Source organism: Stylophora pistillata, chromosome 1 (genome assembly GCF_964205215.1).
Source record: "Stylophora pistillata chromosome 1, jaStyPist1.2, whole genome shotgun sequence".
Taxonomy (NCBI): Eukaryota; Metazoa; Cnidaria; class Anthozoa; order Scleractinia; family Pocilloporidae; genus Stylophora; species Stylophora pistillata.
In genome coordinates this window covers 56272611-56287800 of record NC_142519.1, presented here as the reverse complement: position 1 = coordinate 56287800, position 15190 = coordinate 56272611, and the positions used below count along the sequence as shown (strand labels likewise).

General features: G+C 39.7%; 3 protein-coding genes across 4 annotated transcripts in view; 1 reads left to right on the top strand and 2 right to left on the bottom strand.

Annotated features, from left to right (window-relative positions):
- Positions 1 to 58: 58 nt before the first annotated feature.
- On the bottom strand, positions 59 to 1950 carry LOC111331119 (HIG1 domain family member 2A, mitochondrial). Its single transcript, XM_022936164.2, has 2 exons — positions 1755 to 1950; positions 59 to 392 (listed from the first exon to the last, which is right to left on the bottom strand). Exons 1-2 carry the CDS (start codon positions 1912 to 1914, stop codon positions 208 to 210), a joined length of 345 nt encoding a protein of 114 aa, XP_022791899.1. The 5' UTR covers positions 1915 to 1950; the 3' UTR covers positions 59 to 207.
- A 47-nt stretch (positions 1951 to 1997) lies between these two features.
- Positions 1998 to 4788, top strand: LOC111331117 (uncharacterized). The gene is made up of 2 exons (XM_022936163.2): positions 1998 to 2122; positions 3609 to 4788. The coding sequence occupies exons 1-2, from the start codon at positions 2032 to 2034 to the stop codon at positions 4067 to 4069; spliced, it is 552 nt and encodes a 183-aa protein (XP_022791898.2). The 5' UTR covers positions 1998 to 2031; the 3' UTR covers positions 4070 to 4788.
- Positions 4789 to 5575: 787 nt separating this feature from the next.
- The window catches only part of LOC111331136 (uncharacterized), a 27629-nt gene continuing 18014 nt past the window's right edge, over positions 5576 to 15190 (bottom strand). For both annotated transcript variants that reach the window (XM_022936194.2, XM_088734322.1), the window contains exons 18-23: positions 14199 to 14955; positions 13241 to 13749; positions 7996 to 10632; positions 7563 to 7641; positions 7015 to 7066; positions 5576 to 6582 (exon numbers count right to left, since the gene is read on the bottom strand). In XM_022936194.2, coding sequence (XP_022791929.2) covers positions 6144 to 6582; positions 7015 to 7066; positions 7563 to 7641; positions 7996 to 10632; positions 13241 to 13749; positions 14199 to 14955 — 4473 coding nt within the window. In that variant the 3' untranslated portion in view covers positions 5576 to 6143. The remainder of the gene's footprint in view (positions 6583 to 7014; positions 7067 to 7562; positions 7642 to 7995; positions 10633 to 13240; positions 13750 to 14198; positions 14956 to 15190) is intronic.

Genomic DNA, 15190 nt, shown 5'->3' with positions numbered 1-15190 from the left:
TAATGGCTTCAGTCCTCAGTTGATCTTCACAAACTGGCGAAATTCATCACAACCACAGTTTACTTTGCACAAGTCATGTCACCATTTATTTGAAACAAAAAAACTTGCAAAGCACTCTTATTAGAATTACTGTTCATTGTGCAAATTGTGCTGTGCACAAATGCACTTGTAGCGTTGCCCTCTCTTACATGTCACAGTGCACCATTTTCATGTTTTACCACCTTTAGCTTGTCGTTCTTGGTAAAGCATGTAAAAAACTCCAGCAACAACAGCTACTAGTGTTCCTCCTTGGGCAGCAACACGGGTTCTCATCATGTACTGCTGCATTTTCTGATCACCGCGAACAAATGAAAAGAGACCATATGCAAGAGCACCAAGTGTACAAACAGCACCTGTATGAAGGGGAAAGATTCACAAATTGGTGATGATTTTGCAAAACATAAAGTAACCATAAAAATCACTGCCTCACTTTACACCACCATGAATATAGAACCAAGCAGAGAACTTCCAAGTCAACACCTCTGATCTTTTGAATATCCTGAGGGAACATCACCCCTTTCACATAGAGGTGCCAACAAATGACAAAATATACCTATATAGCTAAAGAGAGAGACAAGGGAATGTTCTTTCTTTTTTTTTCCCATCTTGAACTTTAAACTTTATTTATTTCACACTATTAATAGAAGTTAATATACATTGAAAAGTAAGAGAAAGAGGGAAGAATAATAGTAATATTTGGCTACAAAGATAAGTTTGAGAGGTGCACGGTGTCCAAAGTAGCAAAGGCTTTCTAGTTGGACACTGTAATGGTCCTGTAAATAGATAAATAGATAGCAGCCTATAATAAAAGTATATCAGCAGTAAAGTAAATAAACTGATTAGATTTTGTTGAACAAAAGTTGAAGTTTTTTGAAGTTTACATTTTTCCTTAGGAGTAGATCAGCAGCAAAGTAAAATGATCAGGTTTGGTTGAGTAAAAGTTTATGTTTCTATTCTCTTTTGAAATTATTGTAAGTAATATATTTAAGATAAGTGGGTACAGTTTCCCATATCTTTTCCCATATCTTCTAATCAGAACTCGGTCTATTCTCAAACTTTTCAATATGGCAGATACATGTATGTGGCAGAAAATAGGTACAAAGCAATGATAACGACATCCTTGGAGAAGAAACAGCTTTTTATATCTGAAGGAGGGTAAGAAAAATTTCTTTCTCTTTGAGGGTAGGGGTGAGCACTTTGACTCGTTTGTTCTGGAGAGGGGTAGAGTCAGTAGCTCTCAAGTCTCTGTTGATTTTGAGATGTCAAACTGCTACTTTTACCCATAGAATCGTTTATCCTTTTAAATATAATTACTCATTGTTCCCCTTTGTACTTGCTTTGAACACTTTCCAACAGTGGAAATTCTTGCTCTGAGTAAAGGAATGCATATCATGTCTAAGCCATTTCACACTTCTCTGGGGGGCATGCCCTCCTCTCCCTCTCTCTCTCTCTCTCCCCCTCCCCGGGAAAGTGATGTCCGTAGCGTCTCGGTCGAAGACTGCGCGGAAGGAATTCTCGCTCTATACCAAGAAATCTTCACTATGGGAACCATCAAGTTGCGAGAATAACGTACTTGCTAGTTCCTCCTTTCCCTTTTTTTCCAATCCAAGTAGATTATACTTAAATCCTTATTTTCCTATTGCATAACCGTTGCGGTACTTCTGATCTCTTGATTCGATCGAGAGTAGTAATATCGTTCCAAAACTCTAACTCACCTACGGGAACTAGGGGATTCTCTTTCACTTTCCTCTTCAATTTCCCTGTCATAGTTTCGGGTTCACGTGCTGCAGCCCACTCGAAGAATTCATCCATTTGTTTTTGTTGACTGATATTATCTTCAGTGGCCTTCTCCCCTTCTTTCGGTAGAGGCGCCATCTTTAATTTTCAACACCTCCAGGTATTGTGGGAACGAATGCGCCGTCAGTCTCAGCGGCGTCTCTCCAAAACTTTCCCAGGCCCTCTTAACTTTGAAGTCACCCTTCGGAAGTCAACATGGTGGGCCATCGTGTTCTTTCCAGAGTCCTCGCTTCTTTTGGAAAGGTTCTATCCTTACGAACAGTTTCTTCGTCGTTCAGGCCGGAGGGTATGTTTTAACCGTTGTATTTTTTCTCTTTATCGCAATGCAAGGAATGTTTTGAACATTGTAAATTGCATTTGTTACGGTTATTCCAACTAAGTAGCTAAAGACAGTTAACAATTTTAACTGTAACTGAATGATCATTATCCGCGTATGCCTCTTCTAAAATGTGGCAGCCTCAAATATTGTTAATGAGGCTGGAATCCCTTTATAACTCCCTATGACGGGGTTACATTTGTACTTGTATTTTGATTTCGTTTGCCCCTCATACCAATTTTGTCCCATCTGCCTTGAACATAAATTTTACACCATTTTTCTCATTTACTTTACCTTTTGACAACCACTGCCTTAAGCCTTATTCTCCTGTATTTCCTTGTAGATAAGTCCTAAGAAAGAGCATTTCTCGCCTGTTTTAAAAAAAAATGTTAATTCTTGATTCGCTGTCTGTATTTTTGAGACTAAGAAACCAATCTCAAAGAAGCACCCACCCTGTAGGTGGGAAATGTTAATAAGTTCACAGCTTCTTATAACTGCCCACCCCCAACCCCAACCCCAACCCTGCCCCTACCCCCTCCCCCTCTAGTGCACAAGAGTAATACCAATCATCATTTTTTACAAGCTTACAGTCTCAAAATTCACTTCCATCTTCATGTTTTGTTTTTTATTGCAAAATTACCTTTACCATTTTGCTGAAAATGGTAAAAATTAAATAAGCAGCCTTGCATAAGGGCCCACTCTCGAGGTTCGAAAATTTGATAAGTGCAGCACCTAGTCAAATAAACACAATATAAGGGTTAGACAGGATAAAAAAGAAACAATGCCAGGAAAATTTAAATGTATACTAGTTAGGATTATCTGGATTCTTTAAGCCTTTCACTCACAAGATCTTCTTAGTGATTCTCCTTAAAGTCCCTATGACACGTATTTTTTAGCATTGAATTATAAAAATAGCAGTATGTAGAGGGTGTCTGGTAAGATTTGTGGGTGATTCTGATACGTCTTTGTTATTTTACGAGGCGATAAAAATCTGAAATTGTATCAAACTTTGGCTGCCCATATCTCTTTGGCCGCATTAAAGAGGACTGGAACCTGTGACGTAATGGTAGTAGCACCAAGTTTATCAGAGAAGCAAAGTGAAATACCACAAATGTTGCAAAAACATAAAAAGTCATTATATTTTGATGTAGACTAGAAAAAAAATAAGTGTGATAGGCACTTTAATGTTTACTGTGCCATTCTTTTAATGCAAGTTTGGAGAATTTAATATTGGATCAACTGATAATCCCACAATTGATATTTTTCTTTATTCTTGTCACTTGTCTGTTTGACATTGTATTGCTACATGTATTCTGAGAAAATCTGTCTTAGTCACTCAAAAAAATGGTTCAGCACTTTGGGCAACAGATTATTGTTTAGCTGTGTTGGTAAATCAACTCTGCACTTGCTGTGTTCTAGTGCAAATTTATGAACTGTAAAATTGTAATTTTTTCAGCTTTCAAGCAATTGGCCAAGATAGATAATTTACCAAGTTTTGCCAAGATGCAAACAGGAACATTTTCTACATGCAACATCCAAGCTAACGCGTGGAAAACTGGTTTACAAGGGGCAAAGTATTGGCAAAAATATCTCTTGTCTTCACAAAGAATTTTTGCATTTAACTCTGCTGGAAATTTTGCAAAGGAATCTCTGGTGGTCAACATTTGTGGTAATTTAGTTATTCCAAAAAGATGCGTCAACAGCCGCAACAAGCACGGCAAACCAAAAACTTGTAAAGCTGTTGCAAACAGATTTTTTAGGACAGCAGATGGAAATTTGAAATTTTGGAGACCAGGCAAGAATCATAAGATGATGAAGAAAGGACCCAAGAGAAGTCGTCAACTGAGAAAGCCAGTTTTGTGCAACAAGAGACAACTCAAATTGTTGAACAAAATGTTAGGCCGGGGAGGACGCTAAAGTTTTTTTCTGTCCAGTCTAAAAAAAAATCACTTTAGATGGACTGAAATTATGTTTTTCCAGATGGAGATGGTCATCAAGAAAAACTGTTATCTGACTCTGATGATGACCTCTACTTGTTGTCACTATTACTCACAACTGCTCCCACCCTTCTCTTCCAGGGCCTCCCCTCTCAAGACAATTACATTGTACAAACAACTGAAGAATATGAACAGATGTGTCAAAAAAAAGAAAGAGTTGTTCTGAATTGATCTTTATTTACTATATAAGTTTACAATAATTATGGATAAGAAAAATATTGCACTCTAAAATTTCCTCTGTGTGGAAAGGCAAGATCAATTGTTAGCCTCTCTCTTTACTCCTCCCCTTCCCCCATTAAGTTTGACCCAGATTTTAACATTGTATTCTTCATTTCATTATAATTACCTTTATTTTACATTAACATTATTATAATTATGATTTTATCTAAATGTTACCATTTTTTACGAGAAACATTACCGGTAAAATTATTAAAAAAAAAATCTGATTCTTGGCAACATAATGCACTGAACAATAATTCTCAGTCTAAAGTATTTGAGTCATACAGTGTAACATGGGATGTTTGCAAGTTTCAGTTTTGGTTTTTGTAAGTTGTCCCTCCCTGCAAACATTAACATAACTTCAAATCCACTTCCCCTCCACCCAAAGTAATGAAAAATAAAATATTTTGTTTGCCCCTCGTTCATGTTCTGTTGCTTGTGAAGAAAGTCACCAAAATTAGTTTACATCAGAAATTCCAGTCGCACTGAACCATAAAAGTTTTTTTCAACAAAAAAAGAAGAAACAACCAAGATAAAGTATAAACCAGGACCTGAAAATGTTGTAAAATTTTTAAACTAGAGGTTGTGAAATGCTGAGTGTAGTGCCTGTATATTTTAAGAAGCAGATTGAGTTCAAACAATCCTCAATTTAAGTGTAACATTTGATGTTTGTGGATTATGTCATTAATTATTAACTCAGCTGTATTTTTTCGCACAGCATTCGAGCTGCCACGAAAATAGAGGGCCAGGTTAGAGACCAGTCATTGTTTATCACCGGGTCGGAGCATTTTTGTGTTTTTACAATAATAATAATAATGTAGATCAATTTCTATAGCGCATTTCCATGTAAATGCTCTAATGCGCTTTACAACACTGTGCGGGGGACTTTTCCAGACTGCCGGCGGCAGTTTACAATTAATAAAGGAGAAATTTTTTTTACAGATGCCCCCTCCCCCCCTTCCCAGTAAACAGGCCAGACCACATCACAGTAATCTCGTGATGTGGGTTCTTTAACGTCCCTTGCCGAAATTAACTAATTGATAGGTGCAGGAGACGGGACCTCCGGCTTTACGTCCTATCCGAGAAGACGAAGCAATGTGAGTGAAGCGTCTTGCTTAAGGACACAACGTCAAGCCCCAGCCAGGACTTGAACCCGGGCCATCTGACCTAGAGTCCAGCGCACTGACCACTGGACTACTCACGCCTCACAATAGAATATACCCGATCCCCATATTAGCCTCTGTGGTATTTAAATGATTCCCCCTTATTTGCAGTCAATTTCCTATAGCCTTCCCTCCCTCTCCCTTACACTAGGGACTTTAAGAAACCACGACGGCGACGCCAAGGAAGACTTCGATTGAAAAATGAATTTCTACTCTTTGTTAGAATTTCAAAATTGGCTGCAGGAGCTTACTGTCTCATACAGCGCCACAGCTCAACTTCAGCATGACGTATAAAGTAGCCGTTGAGTTCCAAATGGAAATTAAAATAATTTGCTGTGGCGGTTTCGGTTCGCAGACGACGCAAATTTTGCCGATTTCACGTTGTTTTGCATAGGACGGCTACGAAATTTACAAAGTTTCAAAACGCACGTGCTGAGCTATTGTTCTGCCAATTGGATCTCTTGTTTTTCCACGTCCTCGTTGCCGTCGCCGTCGTGGTTTCTTAAGGTCCCTACTCTGTTGATGACAACTGTTTCCCCCTGAAAGCCACATTATCTCCCCACCCACTGGTCCCTAATAGCATTTGTTTTAAAAGGATTGGTTCGAGTTTTTCTACTGTGTAAGAGCGTCAATTTTGTGATCGGGTATAGGTGCTGACTTCTGCCACCGAAATAAGTTTTTCAGAGACCACGTAGTCTTTACAAGCACTTCAGTCGACTGTGACAGGGGAAAGTCTGTCTCAGAAATACCCTTAGTGGCACCCTGGTGTGCGCCAATCTCAACAGTGTCATCCAGGAAATTGTCGCTGCTGTCTTTTTTATCAACATGCTCAGTATTGTCTGTGTCGAAGCATGTTTCGTTGTCGTGTTCCATACCCTCTGGATTAAGTCGTTGTCCCTCGGGCGTTTTTCGTAAGAGCCCGCTGTTAATACAGTCAGTGTTAACGTGCCGTGCGCATGCCTCACTAACTGCGTCATCAATCCTTATTAGGTCATAGCAAATTGCAAGGTGCTGGGGGTTGTCTTCCGTTGACTGGTCATCTGTGATTGACCTGTCAGTGTGAAAGTGCAACTTATTCAGTGGGTATGAAGGCTAAATCTTGAACCTAACTACTGCGAATTTATGGCATTTACCTGGCATAAATCTAGCAAAAAAATTGTACAGTTGTAACTCCGTAGAGAATTATCAATCAATTGTTAACTGACCCCCGACATTGTAGCAGATTTCTGACACCTTACCGCTGACACCTTACCGCTGACACCTAACCGCTGACACCTTACCGCTGACACCTTACCGCTCTTAGAATGAAGCTGGGTTATAACTGAGTTACGATTGAGTTAACCAAAGAAGTGTGCGTGTACAGGAAATTTGTCGAGAATACGCAGCTGCCATATTTTCTCTTTCGTCAGATAGAGTATCGTTGAGGAGAAATTCAGTTTAAAGGCGTTAAACTGGCAAGACCAAGCTTGATCTGTAGTATTACCTCGGTGTTCTACTGCTTAGTTTCTCTCCACCTGATTCTGATGACTTCGCCCCTAAAAAGCAGCAAACAGTACATTGAAAGTCACTTGGAATAAGATAATCAACTGACGTGACTAAAAGCTCGAAATATTTCAAGGACATTACGTGTGCGTATGTGTTTCTCTTTTCTTTGCGCACATGAACTTTTTTTTTTCATCCCTTCCTATTTCCCCCTATTATTCCACCAGGCTACGAGTTCACTGCTCGAATTCGTAGATCCGGTTTGAAAAGGTACTTCGCTATGCTCCTGATCGAGATTTATCCAGTGAATAGCGTTATCTAATCTTCAAACAACCGAGGCGTGGCTATGGATGTGAGTGCATGCTTTTTGTTACTGCTCCGCATTCTGCATCCACATTCGCCTCCGAAGGATCTGTAAACGGATGCGCGCTTCGTGATCATTCGGCATGAAGCACAGAAATTAAGAACTTTCAATTAGTGTGCAGAAAACTTTGAATGACCCTGACCATCTGTGGATTGAATTGTTTTTCAAATTTAACAACAACTTACGCCTTTCTACTGACTTCTTCGGCGGTAATGGCACGCTTTGTAGACTGTTTGGCCTCTGTGAGAGAGTCTTCTTTTCATTCTGTCAAAGTCAGGATTCAAACAGAAAGATGCACATTTGCGAGTAATGTTTGATTTGTGAGTTAAATCCTCAAGGATGCTTTTCTTTAAACAGCTTGCGGTTTAGCATGGTTATCTCTCAATCTCTAAGCTATACAACGCGGGAGAAAACTTGGTGTTATTACATTGTAAGTACCGCGTATTCTTTATTCGTCATGTTTTGCGATATTTTTTCGGTTCCGATCAGTGGCTTGGGCGAAGCACGCGGGTCATAAATCCGTGGAGGAAAAGTGAGGTTCCTAGTTTACAGTATGAACTCATTGACCCGCGTTCTGTTTGATGAAGCGAAAAGTTGAAAAAATGTGACGACATTTACCTTCGAAGATGAACTTGATGTGCTCCGTCCTGAGGAAAACGAGTCTCTCTCAGCTTTGAGATTCTTTGTGATCACCGTTTTGCGACTGTTCATCGCAGGGGCTCTCTTTCTTCCACCGCCTGGCGATGCTATCTTTTTATCCATGGAGTCTCCGACTCCGTTTTCATCGCTGCGATCTATCAGTTTGTCATCCACAGACGAATCTGACATTTCGCTTTTACAATCCTCGCTACTCTGCGTCAGGTTAGAAAGTCCTCGAGCTAAGCTAGCTTTCTTTAAAGAAAGAACCTCCAGCTCCAAGTCATCCTTTACAATGCTTGTCATTGCAAATTCTCTCTGAAGTTTTGCATACTTCACCTTTATTTCGGACAATTCCTCATCTAAATCACCTTTCTCGATGAGCGCATCATTCAAAGCCTTCTGTAACTCGGCTCGTTCTTGTTTAACTGACACGAGTAGTGTTGCAACAGTTTTCTTGTCCAAAGAAGCGTCCTGTGCAGCATCTGCGAGGGAAAGCTTTAACTTCAACGCAGCCAAATCGCTTTCCAGTTGAGCGATTGTCTCTCTCAAACCACTGACTTCTTCTTGAAGAACGAGATTTTCTCCTGATAGGACTCTTAATTCATTGAAGTAGCTGTTTTCTGGAAATTTGTTTACAGTTTTTCTGGTCTCGTTTAACTGCTGTTCGTCTGTAGAGTTTTGTGCCCATTTTTTCAATCTGTCTTTCACTCTCAAATGTTCGTCCTCAAGGCTTACTAGCTGCTGTACGCAGTGTTCAATACTCTCTAATCGAGTTTTATCAGCGTTTGTATTGTCAAGTTCTCTTTTAAGCTGTTCTTTCTCAGCCTCCAATAGGCCAATCTTACTCTTCAGCACTTTTGTTTTCTCTAGGTCACAGAATGGTTCGTGGTCATCGTTGGCTGAATAAGGCTTCGCGCCATTTTCCAAATGGACGTTTCTTTGCCCTTCCAAACTAACAATCTTCTCTTCCAGAGCAAATTTCTCCTTGTAAATGATCAACAGTTTTTCCTGCAAGTCGATGATCTTCTCCTTAGCTTCCGCCAGCTCCATCTCCAGTCGCACTGTCTCTTCGTAAAAACTGAACGAAGCTCTTCGTTGTCGGGAATTCCTCGGAGAAACTCGCACCGTCGAAAGCTCCGCCTCCAGTTTCGTACTATCTTCGCGCAGTGACGATAACTGAGAACCAAGATTTCGTGTTTGCATGTTAGAAAGTGTGAGCTCTGCTTTAAGGCGCACGAGTTGTTCTTTGGCGCGCGTAAGCTCGGAATTAAGTTTGTTGTCTTTCTTGTTCTCTGCTTGATTTTCTCCATTCATTAAGCCACCCTTAACCTCTTGCTTTGATTGCACGCTGTCTTTTTTTAATGTTGGCAGTCCTTGCAAACATCTTAGACTGTTGATCTCTTTCATCATGTTCTGTTGATCCACCTCGTACTCGTGTGAGTTTTCCTGCAGGAGCTTTTTATAATATGCTTTGGTTTCCAAGAGTTCTGCCTCCACTTCACTCACCCGAGCATCTTTCAGCTTCAATAACGCTTTTCCTTCCCCGAATTCTTGCGTTTTTGCTTGTAATTGCTTCTCAAGAGTCAATGTCCGTTCCTTTTCCACGGCAATCTCGCGCTTGGCGTTCTGTTGTAGTTCTCGCGAGCTTTCTTCGAGAGCAATTTTCTGAGCGGTAATTTCAGCTTTCTCCTGTTCAACGTCACTTATCTTTATTTTCAACTTCCTTAATTGCTCCTTCAATTTAGTGTTTTCCAAGGCAGATCGACCTAATTGTTTTTCTAAAGATGAGCACTTTTCGTCCAATTGCATAATGTTTGTGGTTAGTTGCCTCTCTCTCTTTAAGAGCTCCCTAAGTTCTTTTTCACGAATCTTGTTAGAATTATCTTGGTCTTTCTCCGGGTCACTGTACTTGCTTTCCAAAGAATCCAATTCGATCACTTCATGCCTCTCAGTCTCTCGATGAACCACAGACAGTTCACCCAACTTTTCTTTGACAATACTTTCCCAATAGTCTCCAGCGGTCGATCCTTCCCGCCTAGGCTCCCCTTTGTCTTCTTGTTCATCCATTCGAAGTTCGGCGATTACTTCATTTTGATTATAAATATCTATCTTTGAGATAAGCTTGTCGCTTGAACCATTTTCGTTTTCATCCATCGGGACTTTAAATCCATCTGCAAAATCTTCGCCTTTTGTATTCAACTCTTCTTTCATACTGTTTACCTCTGCCGCTTGGAATTTCCAATCTGCCAACTCGCTGACAAGATTTCTCTTCTCCTCATTGATTCTACCCAGAATGCCATCGAGCTCTGATTTCATTCTGGCATTTTCTAGGACAACAAGAGACCATTCCTCTCCAAGGCGATGATTAATAACAGCTCTAAGAGAAGAAACGTCAACCACGTTGTTTGACTGAGCTGCAAAAGCCGCCTTTTCCAGCAACGAGGATTGATCGTCATGCAGTGACGACAAAATCGCGTGAATTATTCCATTGCGGTCTGAAATTGTCTTTGACTGATCTCCCAGATGAGGTTTCATGAATTCATTTTGACCGACTAAATCTGTTTGTGTACCTTTTTCATCTTGCACATATCCCTCCTTTAGTCTTTGTAATTCTTCCTGCAAGGCAAAAAAAAAAAAGAGCAATATTGACTAACGTTGTCAAAGGCCATTATTGCCCACAAAACGTTTAACATGTTTATACTTTTTCCGGGTCCTTTCTGGTTTTGAGAAGGGATGAAAACTGAGTGTAATAAACGAACAGTAAAATTAATCGAAAGAAACTTAGGGATCAATAAATGAAGGGTTAGAAAAAGGCGAGGAATGAAAGAGAAGCGAGGTAAAAATCAACTTGCCAAAATATTGGGCATGCACGTGTGGATCAATATTGTGGCCGGCCGCGCGCCGATTTCCCGCGCAAAATTTCAAAGGAAAACATAAGAAACGACCGCTGTCTCGCAAAATAAGTGAAAAAGTTGAAAAGTTCATAGAAATCAGTAAAACGAAGCAAAATTAAGAGAAAGAAAAACAGAAGACTTTTCGAACCCAAAGCTTATTCAAGTACGGGTATCCTGTTGATTTATCAGTTCTGTTTTTAGCTTTTTCAAAACATTTATGCGCTTTTGAAACACATTGACTTACTGGCTTGTGTGGTTGTTTGTTTCTCGTGTCAGACAACTTGGTTTTGACAGTCTGAAAGCACGCCATCTTGTCGTTACGACGTTTGCTCATGGGCAGACTTTAGACTGCTGTGTTAATCCGGTATCGCATTGGTTGGTTTCACTTCGCTTTGTGACTGGACTGAAAATTTGCGCTCCCATCCAACCTTAAGCCAATTCAGCCTAGGCAGATTCCTTTTACTTTGAGTTCTTATGCTCCTCGTTATACTACTTGTAAGTCGACCCAAGACAAAGGTATTCACTACAGCTATACAAAACGGTTTTGTATGGTTGTAGTGAATACGTTCAGTTTGTCTTGGGTCGACTTAAATGCGTGTACCTTTCCCTAATCTTTTTATTTACCACCGGATAAACATTATAGACGAATTTACCAGCCAAGAAACTGAATAAGTTACGGATATAAGTATGAATACATTATAATGCGCAGAGGAATATAAACATTTCATACCGTGTAAGAAAGTTTTATTCATAACCTTGAAATTAACTATAATTCGTACAAATATTAACAATAAACTACAATTATAATTATGTTACTGTAATACGAGAATGTTTCTGGATCTTTTCATTTCCTATGTTTTATGAAGGTTGTTTAAAACTATTTTTCCCGGCAGTGATAACCTTGAAGAAAACTACACCTTTCTAGCATTAAACTATAAAATGAAGTCAAAACATTTAAATACAAATATACACCATAAGCCCGCCTTAGCTATGTTTTTAAGTGTGAGACATTTATAAAGTGAAAGAGTTATCCTGTCAAAACAAGGTTGTGCCCGAATCAGCCTTGTGCCTTGCGTCTGTAATTGAAGTTTCTATCCTCGAGCACGGAGCATGTGATGCATCAGCCTTTTTTTGATCCAGCCTGAAAGATTCCTTGATGGATTTCACTCCAGAAATAAGCTGCTTTTCAAAATAGTCATTTGCTCTTTTTGTGCCCATATCTTTGAGGAGATAGCAGTGCCGTGGACGAACTCCGTTTGAAAGCAGATGCTGTCACAGTTGATGCGTGCCCCATTCTGTGACAAATTAAGCCATCCAGATGTTGATTTTCCAAAGTTTTTAGAGGAGGGTTGAAGAGTTCGGTATCTCTCGGAAATAGTCCTGTAAGCGGGTCCGTATTGCGTGCGTAATAAAGTGAAACTTCAAGCTTTGCGCGTCCTTAGGGTCATCCTTTCCCATAGCCTCCAGGGAGAGCCCTGACAAATTGATAACACTTCGTCTTAAATCTTTCCATAACAGTCCGTCACCGTTGTGTGATTGCAATTTGCACCCCGTTAGAATTGTTAGATATAACATTTGTAACGGATATGATTTCACAGAATTCGTAACAAATGACTTCAGAGTGACTTGGACTTGCATTCGTCGGAAGATCGTCGGTAGCATCGGAAACAGTCGATTTATCGTCGGAAAGGATTGAATGACTTAAGTGGTACTCTGTTAAGTTATACAAATAGTTGCGTTGCAGACTGTTACGTCAGCTTCGTTTCCATCTCTCAACGATGGTTGAGTAATCTGTCTTTGCAATGTCACAAAAGTCCAGTGGAGACATGTCGCATCGTGTATCAGGATTAGTCAGTCGATAAGTCCGGTAATGCTCTATTTGTTGGTTGGCTAACAATATACCTTTGATAGCTGCGTTATTGTGTTCTGTTTGCATCAAATGTCAACGTCATTATTGATGACATTCGTGTCTCATCGTTTTTCTTTTTTTTAATTAAAGGTGCCTCGTTACAAAATGCATTTCTCAATAGGATGCTGAATAACAAACGTCAATTACATTTGTACGGTGGGAAAAACTGTGACCAAATTTTATCCTCTTTGTTCTGGAGAGGTCTTAAGATTATCTTTACTGAAAATTCTAAGCTGGCGTCCATTTTGTCGTTAAATGTACAGTTCTAATATGACCACTGAAAGATGATTTAAGGCATAAGGATGGGTAGAGTTGATGACCGCTGATTATAAACAGGGGAGCTCGAGGAAGTTTCTAAAAGGCTAGTAGGTCACTTGATATTGTAAAAAAAAATTAATTTGCAGAAAGTCATACCACTCACCTTAACAGATGTTAACTCAGATTTCAAGTTTTCTTTGTCGTTTTCCGATACTTGGAGCGTCTCTTGTAGTTTGGTGTTGTTTTCTAACAGAGTTGTGACATTTTCCTGCAGAATGGTGCTCATGTCTAACTTTCCATCGTTTTCCTTCTGTATCTTTCGCTCAATGTTTCTCATGTTGTGAAGCTGAAACACAGATGAAAGATCATCTTCTAGTTGTTCCTTGCTTTTCATTACATCGCATAACGATGACGAAGTCTCGTTTAGTTTTCCGTTTAACTTCTCTGCTTCCTTCTGTAGAATCTGGATCTGTTTCCGCAACGTTTCGTTTTCGTCTTGCAAGACGTCTTTCTGCTTTTGGATGACGTTACATCGCTTGATGACAATGTTGTTTTCCAAAACCAATAAGGCGCCCTGTAGCGCTTTATCTACGATCACGTGACTGTGGCAGTGGTCAAGAAGGCCGAGTGCGTCAGCAACATGTGATAGTTCCGCTGCATTCTCTCTAAAATCTAAAAAATAAATTCTTATAACAATAGTCGTGTGAAACATTTTATTACTACTTGGGTGAAAACAAAATCTGCATCATTTCCTATTTTCGTTGTACTTATATCTTCAATTTCCTCTCGATCTACCCCTGTATGTCGCAATCTACTCTGATCGATCATGACAAGTAGAAGGTCTGCTCTTAGTGATGAGGCTATTTACAGTTATTTCAGGCATTGCGCCTGTCTTTTCTGGAAATGGAGCCGATGTATTTCAAATTGTAAAATATATTTAGACAACCGTGTAAGAAGGTATTTTCCTAGGATTGAGGATAGTGTCAGGTAAACATAGTGCGACAAATTCTCTTTCCTTCGCAGACATGGTAAAATGCTTCGACGGTTGTCAACATATTTGATGCGGAAAAATAAAGCAACAAAACTATAAAAAAAAATTGAGGAAATTTTCAGATGCCCACCTGGCAGTGTGTCTTCTTGATTTAAGATTTCTTGAATCCTTCCATAAATGTCTTGCCTCGTGTTTATTACTCTGTTTTCATTACCTACATCAAGCTCAAATGCTTTCGTTAGAAAAGCTAGCGCTTTGTCGTCCATAAATTTTTTTAGTGAAATCAGCTTGTTTCTAATATTGGAACTCTCTTGGCCATCTCCCAGATTTTGTTCAGTCGATAGGATAAAGTCTTCGGTATTCGTTTCAGAACATGGAAGAATATCGCAACAACCCGTCGATGCAACAACCTTGTCATCGTCAGTTTTATTTGTCATGTACAATGAAACTTCTTCAGAGGCACTCAACAATCTTTTATCGGCATTAAACGACTCTTCACATCCGACCAAACTCTTCAGACTTCCACCGTCCTCCAGTAACTTGTCTCCTTTGGAATTCATTAAACTCAAATAACTTTTGAGCAGATCTAAAAGCACGTCCGCGTTTTCCAGAATTTTGCATTTTGTTGTAGCCCACTGAGAGCAGAAATCCCTGAGACTCAAATCGTTTTCTGAGAAGTGGTGATCATTGTCGAGGGGCAAATCTTTGAGTGCGTACAACAGCTGCATAGAGATAATATCTGTCAGAAGGGTGCTTCTTGCTTTGAACATGTCTTCTTGAAGTTTGCCTTTTGCCTTTGTTATCTGATCTTGTAGGTTTTCTGTGTGCGTTTTCTCTTCGTCTAATCTGAAGTTGAGATTTTCTATGTCGCTCTCCAAACTAGATTTCTGAAGAGGAAAAAGAAGACGTATTAACAAAGATTTAGTAATACATAGACAGGTAAAAACGAGCGATATAATATCCCGCCGTTTCGGCGACCTCATGACGCCATTATCAAGGGTACAAATGAAAATAAAATTAACAAATGCGAGTTCAAGAGTTACAACTAATTTGCATAGGGGAGGTAGCTACACAAATACTTTAGCACGGATAGAATCCGTTTGCACGGATTTGAACTCGCAT